Source organism: Miniopterus natalensis, chromosome 13 (assembly GCF_054644295.1).
Source record: "Miniopterus natalensis isolate mMinNat1 chromosome 13, mMinNat1.hap1, whole genome shotgun sequence".
Taxonomy (NCBI): domain Eukaryota; kingdom Metazoa; phylum Chordata; class Mammalia; order Chiroptera; family Miniopteridae; genus Miniopterus; species Miniopterus natalensis.
In genome coordinates this window covers 24,312,465-24,331,375 of record NC_142093.1, presented here as the reverse complement: position 1 = coordinate 24,331,375, position 18,911 = coordinate 24,312,465, and the positions used below count along the sequence as shown (strand labels likewise).

The 18,911-nt window shown below is 37.2% G+C and overlaps 1 protein-coding gene across 2 annotated transcripts in view; it reads right to left on the bottom strand.

Annotated features, from left to right (window-relative positions):
- MSH2 (mutS homolog 2) overlaps window positions 1-18,911 on the bottom strand; it is a 49,502-nt gene that overhangs the window by 17,412 nt on the left and 13,179 nt on the right. For both annotated transcript variants that reach the window (XM_016222169.2, XM_016222170.2), the window contains exons 5-8: window positions 18,526-18,675; window positions 17,239-17,372; window positions 8,588-8,787; window positions 5,369-5,478 (exon numbers count right to left, since the gene is read on the bottom strand). In XM_016222169.2, the coding sequence (XP_016077655.1) occupies window positions 5,369-5,478; window positions 8,588-8,787; window positions 17,239-17,372; window positions 18,526-18,675 (594 nt within the window). The remainder of the gene's footprint in view (window positions 1-5,368; window positions 5,479-8,587; window positions 8,788-17,238; window positions 17,373-18,525; window positions 18,676-18,911) is intronic.

Here is an 18,911-nt window from a genome sequence, read left to right as displayed (position 1 = left end):
TCCTCTTCTTCCCCTTTTACCCTCCCCCACTGGCTGAAATGAAGATAAGGTAGTAAAAGCCATACTGGACCTTGAAGACGAAGGCAACACCCTGAGGGTGCTAGAGCAACAAAGGGAGAAGCCAGCACAGAGACATTGGGACAGTCTTGCCAGCCCTGTGCAGCTACATTCACATTGTTATGACAGAAAATTAAACTCCTATTCTTAGTGAAGCTACTGTTATATATTTGGGGTTTATTTTTTAGCAGTTGAATCTTCACCCTAACAAGTCTAGAAAGCTCCAGGCTGAAAAATTAAGTTTAAAGTGTCTCTCAATGGAAGCACTACTGGCATTTTGAGTGAGAAAATACTTTGTTGTAAGAGACTAAAATACAAAATTTCAACACCTGTCCCCAAAATCCTCAACATGGCCCATACCTGAGAACAGACTAAATATTAATACAGTTGCCTGGCCAGGCGTGGCTCAGCTGTTGAGCATTGACCTAGGATCCAGGAGATCATGGTTCAATTCCCAGTCAGGGCACATGCTGGGTTTGCGGACTTGATCCCCAGTCAGGGGGTGTGCAGGAGGCAGCCAATCAGTGACTCTCTCATCATTGATGTTTCTTTCTATCTCTCTCTCCCTCTTCCTTTCTCTCTCTGAAATTAATAAAGATATATTTTAAATATATATATATGTATATATATATATATATACATATATATAAATACAGTTATCTCTGGGAGGTAGATGTGGGAGATAATTTCATCTCTCTACCTTTCTGCATTATTTGAGTTCTTTATATACATAAAATTTTTAGAGTAGCAGTATTTTGGGGTTTTTTATGGGTAATTATAAGCAATGTTTTGAGAGTTAATTCTAGGTAGAAAAATATGCATACTTATTTTTTGTATTTCTTTTTTGTTCCCAAGAACATTTAAAGTATCTATATACATTACCTTTACAACTTACATATACTTATACAATGATATAGCTATACCAGGATCATGCCACTGCACTTTTTAAATTATTTTATTTTCTGTCCCAGTATTTTCAGTAAAAACTTATCTAAAGTTACTACTTTACCAACCATAGATAAAATAAATAAGTGTATGTGAAAACTAATATTCAAAGATAAAATGGTCCAAATACTGTATAAAAAGGTTTAAAAATTTAATACATCTCACTGAATCACCTGATTTAACTGAAACTGTTTATATTTTGTGAAAAATCATTGCATTTTTAGACCTTGTCTTGGGATCGTTTTGATCTACATTTACTTCAAAAATAGAAAATCTTTCTATAAGATTTATGGAAAGTAACCACAAAAACACCTTAAGCATTAGGTACAATGCCAAGCCTACCACTCATGTAAATAACTGTTCCCTTAACCATATGAACTCCTAAGGGCACAGCTAGAAAACATGAGTGAAGCTTACAGAAATCAAACAATAGATATCCTCTTGAGATTTTCTCAAAGTAGTTCTAAGTCATGTAATTTAAATGCATAAATTCATTACAAATATCTACAATGACAGTGAAGGGCTGAATTCACCTTATAACCAGAGACAAGTTTAAAGGTTTGTAACTGATAATAAAGGTATTATATATTAGGAATCTGATTCATTTAAAAAAGAGTATCATGTTATAAAACATGAAAGCCCATAGTTACAGAACTGTATCTTAGTAGACCAGCTGGTGACCTATGCTACAGTTGTTTCCCTCCTTCCCTCTTTCTGGTAAGGTAGTGCTCTTCCGTGTATCTCCAACAACAGGGATAACCCACCCTGGATTTATCTTAGGCGAATCATCATTAGCTTTCCTGGGCCACAATTACTGCTTTCCATCCAAGTATTGCAGGACTCTTACTTGAAATGTTGCACATATTGCTACTGGTAGGTTTCCATCCTAGAGCCAAATGAGGACCCAGTTTTACATTGAAATTAAAATAAAAAAAAGATAGAACAAATCAAGAAATTAGTTCTGAATACAATTCCATATCAAGATGATGATGCTTCAGGGATTCCAGCCTATCCTTATTTTGGAAGTATCAGCTAACAGCCTCTCTGTTCCGGTTTCAGACACCATTCCCTTGTCTCCCTTAGATCAGGCAGGGAGAGGCTTCCATACCCTATATAGGCAGAGGACAGGGCCCTTGTCAGCAGCAAGCAGTTACTGAAGACAGGCCGCCCTCTATCATCACCCCTAAAGATATCAGGGATGGAAATCTGAGTGGGAAAGAGAAAGGCTACTAAACCAGGACAAGTGGAACAGGGAAACTGAGACCAAGTTAAATGGCCAAGCAGTTTACAGCATCTAGGAAACTGAAAAATTCTATCTTCTGTAATCAAGGACACAAGAGTAAGTGGTTTACATTTCCCTTCCCTAACCAAAGGGTAAACAGTTTAAATCATTCTACTCAGGGAAGCAGAAATCCAATTAGTGCCATTTGTGCCAACCACACCCAAGAACAGATGAAGTTAAGGGAATAAATCTCATTTTGGCACATCAGTATAAAGCTGAAGACTATTCTATTGAAATCCTGCTGTAAGATCTCTCCTAAACTCTCTGCCTTTAAAGCCCTCAAGATGAAGGGCCGATGAAGGACCCAGGGCTTGCGTCCTCTCCCTCCCAGGAACATACCTGCACCTTTCCCCTCCCCCTCGTCTTCCCTCCAAGCATGCCACCTTTGCCTTTCTCTCTCTCAAGCTCCAAGGGCTCTCCTTCTGCCTCTGTAACTTGTTTCGTAAGCCTACGCAGCCCAGCTGGCTCACTTCTGCTACCTCTGTAACTTTCTAAATAAGCTTTCTCTTATAATTTGAGTTCCTTGCTCTCAGTTCTTTCTTTGCCAAACTCAAGAACTGAGATCCAACATCACCGGTAACAACTGGTGCCATTTCCTAGCCAATATCATTTAGTTGCCAATATCACCGGTAACATTTGGATCTATACAGTCAAAATACTGCATTACAGGAAGGCAGGGAGAGAGGGAGGAAGGAAATACGTGAAAAGGTATAATATAAAGTAAAAGTATCCAAGATTTTATCATCCTGCTGCTTTTTGTAATTATCACAGTAGTGGCTAATACACTGCGCATAATGAAAAGTTTATTGCAGAAACACAGCTTTTACTGTTCAAGAGTGGGGAAGGGGAGAAGGTGAAGAGGGTGGTCCTAAAAGATAGGAGGGGAACATCTTTTGGGCAAGCTGTGAATGTGATAACCCAGATAAAAAGATAGCTGCAGGGGGATCTTAAATAGAGGACCCAGTAAGTTGATAGAGGGGCTACAAATTTTCAGAAACTTAAATATTTTCAATTATACAAACTAATTTTGGCCAGATATCGCCCAGTGATTGCCCAAAAGTACAGCATTACAGGTAGGCTACAAACTGTTGGGAAGAAAATCACATACTCTTTCTCAATTACACTCCTAATTTATTAAGTAAGTAGTTCTCAAACTGCGGTCCCCAGAGAAGCAGCACCATTTGGGGACATGTTTAAAATACAAATTCTCCAGCCGCAACCCAGACCTGTAAGAATCTGATTCTGGGGATGGAGTCCAGCCATCTGTTTTAACAAGTCCATCAGGTGACTCCGATACATGCTTAGTTTGAGACTCACAATATTACGGCAAGGAGATGGTAAGCTCAAGGAACAAAGGTGGCCACAAAGGGCAGCATTTCACCAGAACTTTGCCTAGCTTCTCAGTTCCGTCAAGTGTGCACAGCTGCAGTAACAGTGAAAAGCTCAATTCTTGCCATCCCACTTCCCTATTTTAGTCAGAATTTTTGTTAACCATCAAGAACTACATCTTCACATCCTTTCATTTAAAGGAATGTCTACAAACATCCAACTCTGTCCAATCAGAGATAAGGCATATCCTCAAATGCGGAGGGGTGGTGACGGCTTGTGTCCAAATACTGTGAAACAGTATTTCTGCATCCCATTGATTCAAAAGCTGTACACCTAAAATCATTCCACTAACTGCAACATTACAGAGGAAACAACAGCTAAAATGAAAGTTTTCCTAAACAAGATGACAGACAATGTAAGTTTTTTGGCTGCTTAAACTACAAGGAAATGGAAGATTGCTCTATCATTTACAAAATATTGCCAGAAAGGTGAACTGTTTATACCTATATACACATACACTGATGAAATTCTAAAATCCAAAGTTTCAGTAAATCCAATAAAAACAAATCAACATCACATATGACAAATGGTAACTTACACAAATTCAGTCACTAAGAATGAAAAGAATCTAACAAGCCAAACTATTACCTTAATATGAATAATGTGAGTATATATTCCCTGCATGATCTTTTGTAACAGGAAATTTATGTGGAAAAATTTCAAAATATTATTTTTAAATTCACATAATTTAACATTACATTCAATGGCCTCCTCATATTAAATTTGTTCTATAAACAAATTTTTAACAAACACAAGACAAAATTTTACCTTTTCATAAATTTTGCTTTCAAATTCATTTTCTTATATATAAGAATATTTTCAACTATTTCAGAAACTATTTCCACTTTATATACAAATTAATGCTTAAAATTATTAAAGTCCTGAGGATATAAATCACTTAAACCCTAAACGCTGTCCTCAACCAACAAGAAATTTGGAACAAAACAGTATTTACAGTCATGGCTAACTTTTTTTTTTTTTTTTAAGTGTGCTCTAGTTTCTTCTGCTTAGACCAAGCAGAGGCTTTTTTTTTAAAAATATATCTTTATTGATTTCAGAGAGAGGAAAGGAGAGGGAGAGAGAGAGACAGAAACATCAATGATGAGAGAGTCATTGATTGAGCCCGCAACCTGGGCATGTGCCCTGACCGGGAATCGAACCCCGACTGCCTGGATCCTAGGTTGACGCTCAACCGCTGAGCCACGCCCGGCCAGGCATGGCTAACTTTTAAATTACAACAAGTATTTAGTTGATATACCCATACTCTAGCCTCCTCCCCCAAACACCTTCCTTACGTAGAAAATAATAAAAAGAGAAGTTGTCTTCTCTTGTGTTCCACACTTACTTCTATCCTCTACCCTTTTACAGTGATGATAATTTTCCCTCCCTCCTGGAATTAAACAAAATGAAACTCAGCTGGCAAATGTGAAATCTTTCATGAGGTTTCCTTTACCCAGACCAGTTATACCCAATATTCATTACCTCTTTTAATTGTCATCCACTGAAATAACTGTTATTTAAAAAAAAAAACACACCACCTTTTCCCATCACTTAATCTTGTATCTATCTGCTCTCTCAAAAGAGCCTCACAAAAGTGCCAAAATTAAATACTAAAAAGAGAAATATGAAAAGTTTAGATGTACCTTTGCTTTTCAAAAATACTCTGCTGCTTGAATTAAAAAGTATATTGCATACCTGATCCATATCTAAAGTTGTTTCTATCATTTCTTGAAACTTGGAGAAATCAGACCGAAGATCAATAAGAGGAGTCACAAAAACTGCCAACAACAATGTCTGATGTTTTCCTAAAAAAAAAAAATACATATATATAAATAAAAGTCCTATTTTTAAAAATATAAGACTACAGATCATAAAAATTTGACTGACATAATGAGTATCATTTCATCCAAAAGCATAAATAGCACAGGAGGTCTCCAAAGTTTCTATTTATCCAGGTAGTCAAATGTGTTTAGTACTTATTTTATAGAAAGGGAGATGATCTGGCACCCAAAGCTTCTTACTAATAAAATACTGCCTCTCCTGTCTGTCTCCCTCATGAGGAAGAGTAGAGATGCAGAGATGTGACATTAATTATAACTAATTAAACTGCATTTTTTTTGTAGATTTAATAACTCAAGTCATTAAAATAAAATACCTCTAACATACGTTAAGTCCCTAATTTCCATTAATAATACTTGTGTTCTAATTAAGAAATTAAATCAAGCCCTAGCTGGCGTGGTTCAATTGGTTGGGCGCCCTCCCACACACCCCACATGCCCAGGTATGCAGGAGGCAGCCGATCAGTGGCTCTCTCTCATCATTGATGTTTCTATCTTTCTCTCCCTCTTCCTTCCTCTCTCTGAAATCAATAAAAATATATTTTAAAATAAATAAAATAAAAAGTGCTAAATTAGTAAAGCAAGTTCCTTTCCAGAAATGCGAAGTAACTTGCTTTTACATTCTTATCTTCCATTTGAAGGAAACTCAGCAATCAAATAAAAAATGTGACTTTAAAAAATATATATTATATTTTTATTGATTTTAGAAAGAAGGGAGAGGGAGAGAAATATGAATGATGAGAGTGTCACTGATTGGCTGCCTCCTGCACACCCGCTACTGGAGGTCAAGCCCGCAACCCAGGCATGTGCCCTGCCCGGGAACAGAACCATGACCTCGTGGCTCCTAGGTCAATGATCAACCCCTGAGCCACACCGGCTGAGCAGAAATGTGATTATTTATTAGATTAACTTACTATGTTATTTAGAATTAAAAAAGCAATGGACATAAGTACACCAGGTGCTAAGGAAACCAGAGAAAGAAAATTCCAGTTCTGTATGAGACGGCCAGAGAAGGCTTCACAGAAAGGATGACATTTGAGCTCATCTTGAAAATATTAGTTGGGGTTCATCATGTGCACAAGGTAATAAAGAACATGTAAGAAGGGACAAACAAGCACGTAAGTAAAACGGGCATACACAGTATGTGTGGAAACTGAAACTACTGTATTGAGGCAGAGAGTGTAAGTGAAGAAGTGCAGGGGAGGCTGAACAGGAAGCAGCAGCGAGGCTGTGTGAAGGAACAGGGACTTTTTTCCTGTGGGTTATGGGAAACGAAGTGCTCTGAACTGAAGGGGGAAATGACATGATCAAATGTGCTAAAAAAAAAGTAACTGAGTTCATTGAGAAGGATGCAGAGACCAGGGGAGGAAAAACAGCAAATGTGAGGTATTTAAGAAGTATACGAAACAGCAACAGATGATTAACTGGATATGGGGAGAAGAGTTATGTACCTCAGTATAATAGCTATTACAATAAAATTCATCAATAAAATAATCTGCATACTTCAGAGTTGTTTTAAGCATTATCAGAAATTTGCCCTAATTGCATAAAACCATTATTTTAGTTTTTACCTCAGCTTTTTAATTTTAAGAGAAATGAGAAATAATGGAGGACAAGTGTATTTTTCAAATAGCTATTTCTGACAGGAGAAAGATGATTTAGAGTAAAGCTTTTATTACTCAATGCAAATGAACTTTCTATACTGTTGCTGCCCTCTGCTGTCTCTGAATTTACACTTTTTCAAGAACATTAGGATATCACCAAATATATACTTATTTTGTATCCTGTCATCATAAAATTGTTTAATTCTGTCTGCAAAAGAATAAAGTTTTCTCATAATATTGAAATGTTTACTAGTTCTAAGGGATGTTGATTTTTAACTCTGAAACTTAAAATGCTTTATATATTAGAGGTAAGACTCTATAATTACTAATATATTTGCTATAGAAGCTTATATTCACTTAAACACCTTGCTGACCGGTCATGAGTATACACATTTCCGTGTCCAAACACTGATGACCTGCCACGAGTTAACTTGTGTCTGCACATACATTAATTTAAGTAATTTTAAATACCTTGCTGACCGGTCACAACAGAAAAGTAGCAGGCCACAAGGGCAAGTTCTGGTTCCAAACAGCCGGTCAGCAAGGTGTTAAAAACTATGCTTGGCAAAGCAAGTTGATTTTACCCAACACTATCATTAACTATATGTGACTTTGCTCACTTTGATTTCAAATTTCTAATTTCACTTTGATCTCATTTGTTGTCAACTTTCTTTCACAGGTGTGGCAGAAAGGTTAATTCCAGCAGGCCTGGAATTATCCTGTGCTTTCTTCAAGTTCATGGCAATAGCCCCCGGTCAAGGCATGAAACATACTAATTTCGTCGTTTTGTAATCACTGCTCAGAGGATGTTCAGGGTGGGTGGTCGGTTCAGGTTGTCAGCACTGTTTACTGTGGCTGATGATTTGCACCTGGGTTAGTGAGCACCCTAGAGGAGGCTCTGCTGGAGAAGCTAGATACAGGACAGGTATATACCCATGAGGCCAATAAAATAAGTGTTAAAAAACCCAGTCAAGACTCCATTTTAGGCTCCCTGGTTCCAAGGTGCTCTGCACACACTGGTGGTAGCTGATCTGAGAAAGAAAGTGCACTTCACCACAGACCTTTTTCAAGGAAGGGCACTGGAAACCTGCACATGACCTCTCCGGCCCCCTTGCTGTGAAGGCTTTAGGCTGTAAAGCTTATCTTTACTTTAGTGCTACTGTTAGATTACAGCCTTTTCCTGTAGCAAACTAGATTTGTAAGCACACTCATTCTGTGTCCGTGTCTTCTTTAGCAACTGAGCCCTGTTCAATTGCCACTGTTAGTGCAATACGCCTATTAATAATCCAACCCAGTAACCCTAACATTCATTTCTAAAAAGTAAAAATTTTAAGTCGTCTCACGACTTCTGTGATGAGCTACAGGTCAATATAAATTTGTTATTAGAAAAATTTAGAGAGTCACATTTGCTATAAGGACAACACATTTGCTAAGTTTATCTAGAGTGAAGAAAAACAAAATCATTTTGTTACCTTCATATTTTTCCAGAGCCTGTATAACATTAGGGAGTTGATTTATACCCTGATAGAGTCGGTAACAATCTTGTAAGTTTGCTGCTTGTCTTTGAAATTTCTTGGCAAGTCGGTTAAGATCTGGGAATCGACGAAGTAAATCTTCTTGTAAACTCTGTCTCAATTCTGCATCTTCTACAAAAGCTTCCACTAGATTTAATCTGAAATAAATTACACTAGAATATTAAATATTTTAGTACAGAATTAAAATTTGTCAACTTGGTATATAAGTCTCAACTAAATGAACTCAAAAATTTCATGTAAGGCCCAGCTGGCGTGGCTCAGCGGTTGAACATCAACCTATGATCCAGGAGATCATGGTTCAGTTCCCGGTCAGGACATATGCCCCAGTGGGGGGCGTGCAGGAGGCAGCTGATCAATTACTCTCTCATCACTGATGCTCTTATTTCTCTTTCTCCCTTCCTCTCTCTGCAATCAATAAAGACATATGTTTTAAAAGATTTTTTAATTCCATATAAAGAGCTTGAATTTATTCTGAAGTATCAGCTTTTTATGGATGGAAAGCTGTTTACACTGTATTGTAAACAGTTTCTAGTTAGTTGTTAACCAAATTAAAGTTTAGATTAGTATAATAAAATATCCCAATTTGTTTAACTTTTATCCAACTGACATTTCTTTTTTTTTCTTTTTTAAAATATATCTTTATTGATTTCAGAGAGAGGAAAGGAGAGGGAGAAACATCAATGATGACAGAGTCATTGATCTGGGGATCGAGCCTGCAACCCAGGCATGTGCCCTGACCAGAGATCGAACCCCGATCACCTGGATCCTAGGTGATCCACCGCTGAGTCATGCCCAGCCGGGCCCCACTGACATTTCTTAAATAAAAGAATTTCATTATTGAGACACTGTTACTGACATATACTGTAAACATAAACAATAATCTTTAATGAAAGACAATTGTAATTCAAAAAGGTTGCCAAATCCAATATTTATTCTATCAGAGGTCTTATAAATTTTCAAAACGCATTCTAAAATTTCCTGACAGTACAAAGTGAAAACTTTCTAGTTAAAAAACTAAAATAAGTTTGTTGCTTCCCAAAGTCAATAAAATCTTGGCTTGTTTCAAAAACTATAAAATATGCAGCTCATTTGCATTTGCAATTTATTGGAATCAGTGCCTTCCCTTTTTCCCCCCCACTGTAATCCACAGCAAGGATTATTTTTACATCATGACCCAGCCATGCATACATATACTGTAGGGGGCAGAATGTCATCTCAAAATATGCCACTTTGGCCTAAGAACTATTTTGAGCTGAAAACAACTAAGCAGAAAAAAGAAAAGCTCTCTGGCTTTTCCCTATTTGCATAAAGGCAGGACATAAATTTATAAAGGTTCCCCTTCCTTCTTTACCAGGAAGGACAAAAGTTAATCACCCTAGACAACTTTAGACCCTTATCAGCCTGGAGATGGCACCTACGTAACAAACTTTACTTATTTCCTAAATATTTGCCATCCCACAATTTGTAGCCCTAGAAACTCAGCTTGTCACTTCTCTAAAAATTTTGTCTTGCTAAAATGTTATATAAGCCCAAGTTCTAACCAACCCTGTTACTACTCATCTCTGAGTGTTCCCATGTGTAAACATAAACTGTTTTGCTCTTGTTAATCTTGCTTTCATCTTGTTAATCCAATCTACATGGCCCTAGTCAGATAACCTAGGAGAGAAAAAAGAAATTTCTTCCCTACATAATGAAAAAAGTTGTCACAAAACACTGTATGTGATGCAGTTTTTTATATTTGACTTTTCAAAAATGTTAGTTATCACCCACTACACTAATTTCACAACCCACAACTTGCAGTTTGAAAAACAATGTTGTAGATGTTACTAAAGTTAATAAATGAAAGGAAAATTTTAACGGTGGAAGGTAGGAAAAATGACCCTGGCCGGTGGGGCTGTTGCCTGGGCATCCCACTGTGCACTGAGGGGCTGCCAGGTTTTATTCCCAGGCACATGCCATGGTTGCAGTTTCAGACTAAACCCTCAGTAGGGGGGCATGCAGGAAGCATGGATCCAGGAGATCGAGGTTCAATTCCCAGTCAGGGCACATGCCTGGGTTGCGGGTTCAATCCCCAGTTGGGGGCGTTCGGGAGGCAGCTGATCAATGACAACTCTCTCATCAGCGGTGTTTCTATCTCTCTCTCTCCCTCTCCCTTCCTCTCTCTGAAATCTATATATTTTAAAAATAAATAAAAAACAAACCAAAAAATCAACAACAAAAAATGCAGCCAAGTCACAAAATCCAATAAAGCAAATGTGGGCCTTCCTGGCTAAGCATCTGGCTCCATTTGGGCTTTTCCAAATTTGGTCCAAGATCACCAGCATCAAAATCACTTGGAGATGGATATTACAGAACCCGGGAGTGCAGGAGGGACACAGTTGTGAAATTTCAATGAGTTTCTCAAGAGATTCTTATGCACATAACAGTTTGAGAAGTCTGAGTCCTAACATTATAAGATATTTCTGAGTTCTTTTGATAAAGAGGAAAGAGGCACAAGGCGGTGAAGGAAGGATAAAACCTGATGCTGGCTTAACCCCTTCATCTTTCTCTTTCCCTAAAATCCCATTTTCTTAGGGTACTTTCAGGTAAATGGTAACAATGCACAGAGAAGATGCTTTTTCCCTGTTCCAAGTATCTTATCAGTTTCCACACAAGAGTATGAGTCATAAGTAATTAACACTGTTCAAGAACAAAGCTCCAATAAGAGTATCTAAAGTGCCCTGAATAGTGTGGCTCAGTTGGTTAGTCCTGTGCGCTGAGACGTTGCCAATTCGACTGCCAGTCAGGGCACATGCCCGGGTTGCAGGCTAAATCCCCAGGAGGGGGTGTGCAGGGGCAGCCGATTAGTGTTTTGCTCTCATATCGATGTCTCTCCCCCCCTTCCATTCTCTCTAAAAATCAATGGGAAAAATATACTCAGGTGAAGATTAGCCAAAAAAAAAAAAAAGTAAAACTTCAAGGAAAGGAAAAAGCTTCTAAAAGACATAGTATAAGACAACATACACAGCCCCCTCAGTCTTTGGTTAGAGTATCATTAAAAGACTAATAAATTGCTAGTTTCATAAGTCTATTCAGTATGCCATTTCAAAATTAATTACAGCGTCAGTTTATGTCCTTGCTAACAGACATTTTTTAAAAAATGAATCTTCTACTAACTGCTTCCATGACAATGCCATTTTTACATCACAATTTTAGAAATACCAAAGTTACTATTGACATAAGATACCTGTCAACCTTACTCAATAAAATTATTCAGCTGTACACAATTTGCTACATTAATTTTCAAAATGACTGAAATACAAGATGATGGTTTAGGGTCAGTTAACCTCTAAAATTCCAACAGATTAAATCATGAAATTTTTGGTATTTTGAAAATCAACATTCTGTCCTTTCTTTATAACTAGCATTTCTTTATTTTTTTATTAAATGTATTGGGGTGACAATGGTTAATATGAACATACAGGTTTCAAGTGTGGGTTTCTATGTTACAAGATCTGTATATTGCTCTGTGTGCCCACCACTCATAAATAGCATTTCTGATCTCTCTCTCATTGTAAGAATGGATGAATGGAATTTCATGACAGCATATTTACATGGCTAAGAACAAATGTGGTACCTAAAGAACAGCAATTATAAGTTTTAAGTCTCTTCTTTATCTGTTCTTCACATAGTTTAGGCCTAAGATAAAAGAGAACAGTATGGCAAGACAAAAAAGAAATGCTTTCAAAGAATATTCAATCTAGCAGAGGACAAGGACATACTCCCTCTTACAGTTAGTGCTGAGTAACAACAGTGAAATACAAAATGCAATGAAATGTGATATAAGAAAGCAAGGAATTCCCATGAGAACTTGGCAACTTCGTTTCGAGGTATTTCATTTGCAGATATTCTGAACAGCTGGGATAGAGAGAGAAAGGATTCTGGGGAGAATACCTGGGAGGGATGGGAAAGAGAGGCAACAGCAGACTTGAAAGAAGAAAAGCAGAGGATCCACTGAAAGAAAACTCAAGCAGAGAAGGAATAAGAAAAAGTCATATAACCAGAGGTAAAATGGAAAGCAAAAGTGTTATCTCTTCTGAGAAAGAGCCAAGGAGTGAAAGACTGAAAAATACAGGTACCTTTTGAGATTGTAAAGATTAAAGAGGACATCATCCACTTAGAGGCAGGAGGCAGCTGAAGGCTTTCAGGGAAAGTATTTTGGATTGGTCACTGTACTGAGTCATGTAACAAAATACCAGGTGGCAATGAAGGCTAGACAGCTTGAGAGCACAATGGGTCCAGTCAACACTGAATGACCTACTCCAGCAACTTTTAATTGAAAAAGCTAAGGACAGGCCAGTATCACAAAGGCCCACTGGGTCCCCATGAAAGCACTGGAAAAAGAGATGCCTTTGCTGTGCGGCTGGAGGATGCAAAGCGGCTAGCAGATCAGTTGGGGACCAGAATAAAGGAGTCCACAAAACTTGATTTAGAAGTGGAGACAACAGTGGTTGGAAAGCAATGAATTGGAAGCTCTCCTGTGCTTCTTCAGAAGCCAGAGCAATGCTTCACTATTTCAAAGAAACTGCACTCACTGTATGACCTCCAGACCTCTCTAGTTCCACAGAATATGAATAACTAACTAAAGATATCCTTGCATAAGGGGATAATATAACCTGGAAGGAAATCTAGGGACCCTAAAAGTATACTGCCTCAAAAAGCATGATATACTATCATATAAGCCCCACCATCATTTCTAAATTTACAGGAGTCATACTTTTATTTGGAGCTTGTGTTTCTAATAAGTTTGCTACATTAACCGTATTAAATTTTATGTAAAAATAAATGTTCATAAAAAATTTAGGAATTGAATATGTAATCCTATAATAGTTTAAAAATCTAAGGCAGTTTAAAATGTTCCCTAGAAAAGAAGACCAAGCTAAAAATGGTTTTATAGGCAAACTCCAAATATCAAAAATACAAGTAATTCCTGTGTTACACAAATTATTTCAGATTACAGATATGAAAAAAGAGGAGGGAGAAGCACTCTAACTCATTTTATGAATAACCTTGATAGCAAAATCCCAAAATGTCACTGCAAAATAGGAAAATTACAGGCCAAGTACACTCAACACAGTTGTGAATATTCCTTAAAATATTATCAAACCAAATCAAAATTAAATTTCTCTAAACCAGCAACGAACAGAAAGTAATCATACTGTTAGTAATAAATAATGGAAATAACCCAGATGCCTATCAACAGTAAAATGATATTAAAAATTTTGGTATATTAATAAAATGGAATATATTCAGCAATGAAAATCAATAAAATGCATCTAACAAGCAATAACACAGGTGAAATCACTGGAGTATAATATTGAAAAACTCATGAAAGACACATAATAAAATTCCATAGGAGAAAGCATTTTTTTTAAATGTTTTTATTGATTTTTTAGAGAGAGGGGAAGGGAAAGAGAGAAACACAGATGAAAGAGAAGCATCAATCCAATGCCTTCTGCACGCCCCATACTGGGGACCGAGCCCCAAACCCAGTCATGTGCCCTGACCGGGAACTGAACCTGCCACCTCTCGGTGCATGGAAGGATGCTCAGCCAACTGAGCAAAACCAGCCAGGGCCAGCAGAAAGCACTTAAACATATAAAATCATTTAACCTATATGATTAAGCTATAAATAAAAGCAAAATACAAAACCCAGGATAGTGCTCTCTCAAAGGGAAAACAAGGTAATAAAATCAGAAATAACAGAGGTAACAGTAATATTCTTTATACCTTCTACATACTTTCTAAGCAATCCTTTATAGTTACTCAATATTTAACATAAAAAGCTCAAAACTATTAATAGAATGAAAAACAGACAGCTCCTAGCATGGTTCTCTTCCACCTCATATACTCAAAACTCGTCCCAGTGTGGAAGGACTGGCTGACTCACCATTCCATAACAGGTAAGAATTTCCTTCAAGTTTTCTCTCTTTAAAAGAGAGAGGAGAAAGAAACGTCAAGTTGCTTCATGTACCTGCCCCTTCCCGGTACGTGCCCTGAGCGGGAATCAAACTCTCGACCCGTCTGTACACGGGAAAATGCTCTCACCGAGCCACACTGGCCAGGGCTCCAAACAATTTTGAATGTTTGTTTTTTTAAAAGAAATTCAGGAATATATGCCAAATAGCTTGTTCATAACGTTTATTATCTAACCACATGTTAAACCTTGCTGACAGGCTATTTTGAGACAGAACTCGCAGGTGTGGCTGGCTACTTTTCCATTGTGGGTGATCAACAAGGTGTTTAAAATTACTTAATGTAGGTGCAGCCCGGCTGGACGTGGCTCAGCGGTTGAGCGTCAACCTAGGATCCAGGCAATCGGGGTTCAATTCCTGGTCAGGGTACATGCCCGGGTTGCGGGCTCCGTCCCCAGTCAGAGGTGTGCAGAAGGCAGCCGATCAATGACTCTCATCATTGATGTTTCTGTCTCTCTCTCTCCCTTTCCCTTCCTCTCTCTGTAATCAATAAAGATATATTAAAAAAAAAAAATTAACTCCTGCCCGGCCGGGCATGGCTCAGCGGTTGAGCGTTGACCTAGGATCCAGGTGATCAGGGTTCAATTCCCGGTCAGAGCACATGCCTGGATTGCGGGCTGCAGCCGATCAATGACTCTCTTGTTGTTGATGTTTCTATCTCTCTCCCTCTCCTTTCCTCTCTCTGAAATCAATAAAGATATATTTTTTAAAATCCTTCTGGAAAATCACTCCCAAATAATGACAGTAAGAAACAGAAAAACTTGATGTAATGTGTAACCCTAAAGATCAATCCTAAATTCTTAGAGGAGGAGGTCACAGATTTGCCCTGAGAACTCCAGGAAGGTAGCATCAGGTATCACAGCAGATGGAGTTGAAAAAGGGTGATAAAAACAAGAAAACTAAACAAAAGCCTACATATGGATTATAACTTTTTCTTCCTACTCTGAAATTTCAGCAGTTGGCTTTGAAAACAGCAAACCTTCCTACTTGCTGGTAAAAAAAAAATTTTCACCAAGATAAAAAGGAGAAAATATTTCCTCTTACCTACAGGTGTGAGAATCCTCACAAATACAATTTCTAATAAGTCTAGTAAGATGACTAAGATTTTGGAGATTACTGCTATGTCCTATAAAAATAAGCTTTATTTACCCTCTAAAAGAAATTTTAATTTGGTATCTTGCCTTCTAAATAATTTGTTACTCTGGTAATAATATGTAATCGATATCTCAGGTTTCTAAAGGGTCTAAATATAAATACATGCATGCTCTAGTTGTCAAGCTGTAAGGGGCCTACTGACACTTGCTCTGTTCCAAGTCCTAAGTTAAAAATATAATTAATGTACCAGAGTTTGAGACTTATTTAAATCACCTAATATTTCTTTTTAAAATAACCTAAAAGATGAGAGAATAGACATATAATTTTGCTTGTTTAGCCACAGACTTTCCATGGAAGGGTACTCAAGAAACTGGTAAGACTGATTGCTGCCAGGGTAGTGGTAGCAATTCACATAGAGTACAATAAAAAAATGTGTCCCTGGCCAGTGTGGCTCAGTTGCTTGGAGTGTCAATGAGCCAGGGTTGCGCGCAATCTCTGGTCAGGGCACATAACAAGAATCAATCAATGAATACATAAATAAGTGGAACAATGGACAATGTCTCTCTCTAAAAAAAAATCAATAAACTTAAAATAAAAATTTTAAACACTGGCTAACATAAGAATTGACTATATAAAATGATTCTATTTATACAGAGTTCAAAAACAGGCATAACTAATTAATCTGTGATGTCCGAAGGACAGTGATTACTCTTGGAGTAAGGAAGGGTAGTGACTAGCAGGAGAATCAAGGGGAGTTTCCCCGGTTGCTAGTTATGTTGTTTCTTGACTTACGTGTTGTTACATATGTTGTTACGCATGTGTTTACTTTGTGAAAATCCATCAAGCACACTCAAAATTTGTGCTCTTATGTATATTATAATTCATTTAAAAGTTTTAAAACTCATATCTAAAACAAAAAGAAAATATCCACAAACTGCTAATCATATTAGGGCAGCATAATTATATAACTTTTTCTTTTATTTCCTCAATTTTAAAAATTATCTGAAACATGTTTAGATTATCTTAGTCCTTTCTAGAATAATCAAGTGCTTCCTATGTGCCAGACCTTGTTCAAAGCACTTTATACATTATTAAATCACCTAATCCTCATAACAACCCTATGAATTTGGTATGTTGTTACTGTCATTTTAAAAATGAAGAAACTGTGACACTTGCCCAAGGTAACAGCTAATAAGTGGCAAAGCCATAATCTGAACCAAGATACTCTGGCTCAGAAGTTCATGCTCTGAAATACTAACCATACCATCTCTCCAATAAGATTTTACTTTATAGTGTAAAAAACATAACAAAATAAATTAATCAATCTAAATCATTTCCATTCTATTATTACTATTTAGCTCTCCAAGCAGTTAGATGCTAAAATATAGGTGCAAAATTGCATATAAGAATAAGTGGTATAATCAAATGAAGTAACTGCACATTACTCAAAGCTTACAACAGTATACACTAGTAATATACCTCTCTTCTATTCTGTTCTTATCCATGAGAGGCTGCTTAATCCACTGGTTAACCAGTCTTTGTCCTTGTGGGGTTTTGCATTTATTCAGCAATGCAGTCAGAGACTGAGAGCCAGTGGTATCTTCAACAGAACCCTAGTGAACAAAAAATGAAAAAGGCATTCTCATCAGTGAAAATCTTACTTTGACATGAAAAATTTTGAGAACATTAAATATTACATGAGATATCTGCACAAATTTTCAACCTATTTATCTGTATTTTCTGCTTGTATTCCTCCAAACCAAAACCACTTTGTAATTACTGCAGTTTCAGATATAAAACTTACTAAAATGTAATTTTTAAAAACTGCTGTAGCCCTAGCCGGTTTGGCTCAGTGGTTAGAAAGTCAGCCTGCGGACAGAAGGGTCCCGGGTTCAATTCTGGCCAAGGGCATGTACCTTGGTTGCAGGTTCAATCCTTGGCCAGGTTCTGGGCATGTGCAGGAGGCAACCAATCAACATGTGTTTCTCTCACATCGATGTTTCTCTCTCTCTCCTTTCCATTCTCTCTGAAAAGCAATGGAAAAATATCCTCTGGTGAGGATTAAAAAAATAATAAAAAAATTAAAAAAAATAAAAACTGCTGTAATATAAAACATTATTCATAAAGCCAGAACAAATACTGTTTACATAGCTTACAACTAGAAAAATACAGTAATTCAACGGCAAGATCCCTGCAGGCCAGAGTCAGGAAGTGGGAAACTAGGAGGGAGCAGGGCTGGGAAGGAGGGGGGAAAAAAAGAAAATATAGTAATTCAAAACTACTTATCTAACTATAATAATATTTCAAAATACTTAAGTTCCTTAGTAAGATTCTTCAGGATGTATCAGAGGAAATATTTTTAACCATTCAATGTTTTTATTTTGAGACAATTTAATAGTCATCTGTATATTGTATTGTGTGTTTACCACCCAAGTCGTCTTCCATCACCATCTATCTCCTCCCTTTACCCTCATCTACCTTGCCCCACCCCCTTTCCCTCTGATAATCACCACAGAGTTATCTGTGTCTATGAGTGTCACCATTCAATGTTGTTTTTCTAATTTTTTAATTGATTTTGAGAGAGAGAGGAAGAGAGAGGGAGAAAAAACATCGATGAGAAGAATATTGATCAGCTGCCTCCTGCATGTCCCCTACTGGGGAATCAAACCAGCGACCTCTCTGTGCATGGGACGACGCTGAACCAACTGAGCCACACCAGCCAGAGCATACCTTTCAATGTTTTTAACCCATGTATTATTTTTTTACCTGAAAAAGGTTAAGGGCTCTGACTGCTGCAATATCCAATTTCATGTACTGGCGGAAGTCAAAAGTAGTCAGTTCAAACTGTCCAAAGTTTGAATCATCTGATAAGAGTTCTAAAAACTTGATAACTGCAGACAATGATGAAACTGCAACCTAAGATTAAGAATTTAAAATAAAAGATTGCCATCACTAAAATTCTAGAGATTTTTTTAACAACACTTTCCTTGGTGTTTCTTCTGAATCCAAACCAAGAAAATCGAAGTTTAAATAAGTCTCTTAACATTAGGAAATGATTTTTAGAAAATGAAAATATACTGTAATAGCAGCATAGTTCATTATAGCCAAAAATAGAAAATACTTAAATGCCCATTAAGAGCAAAAATGGATAA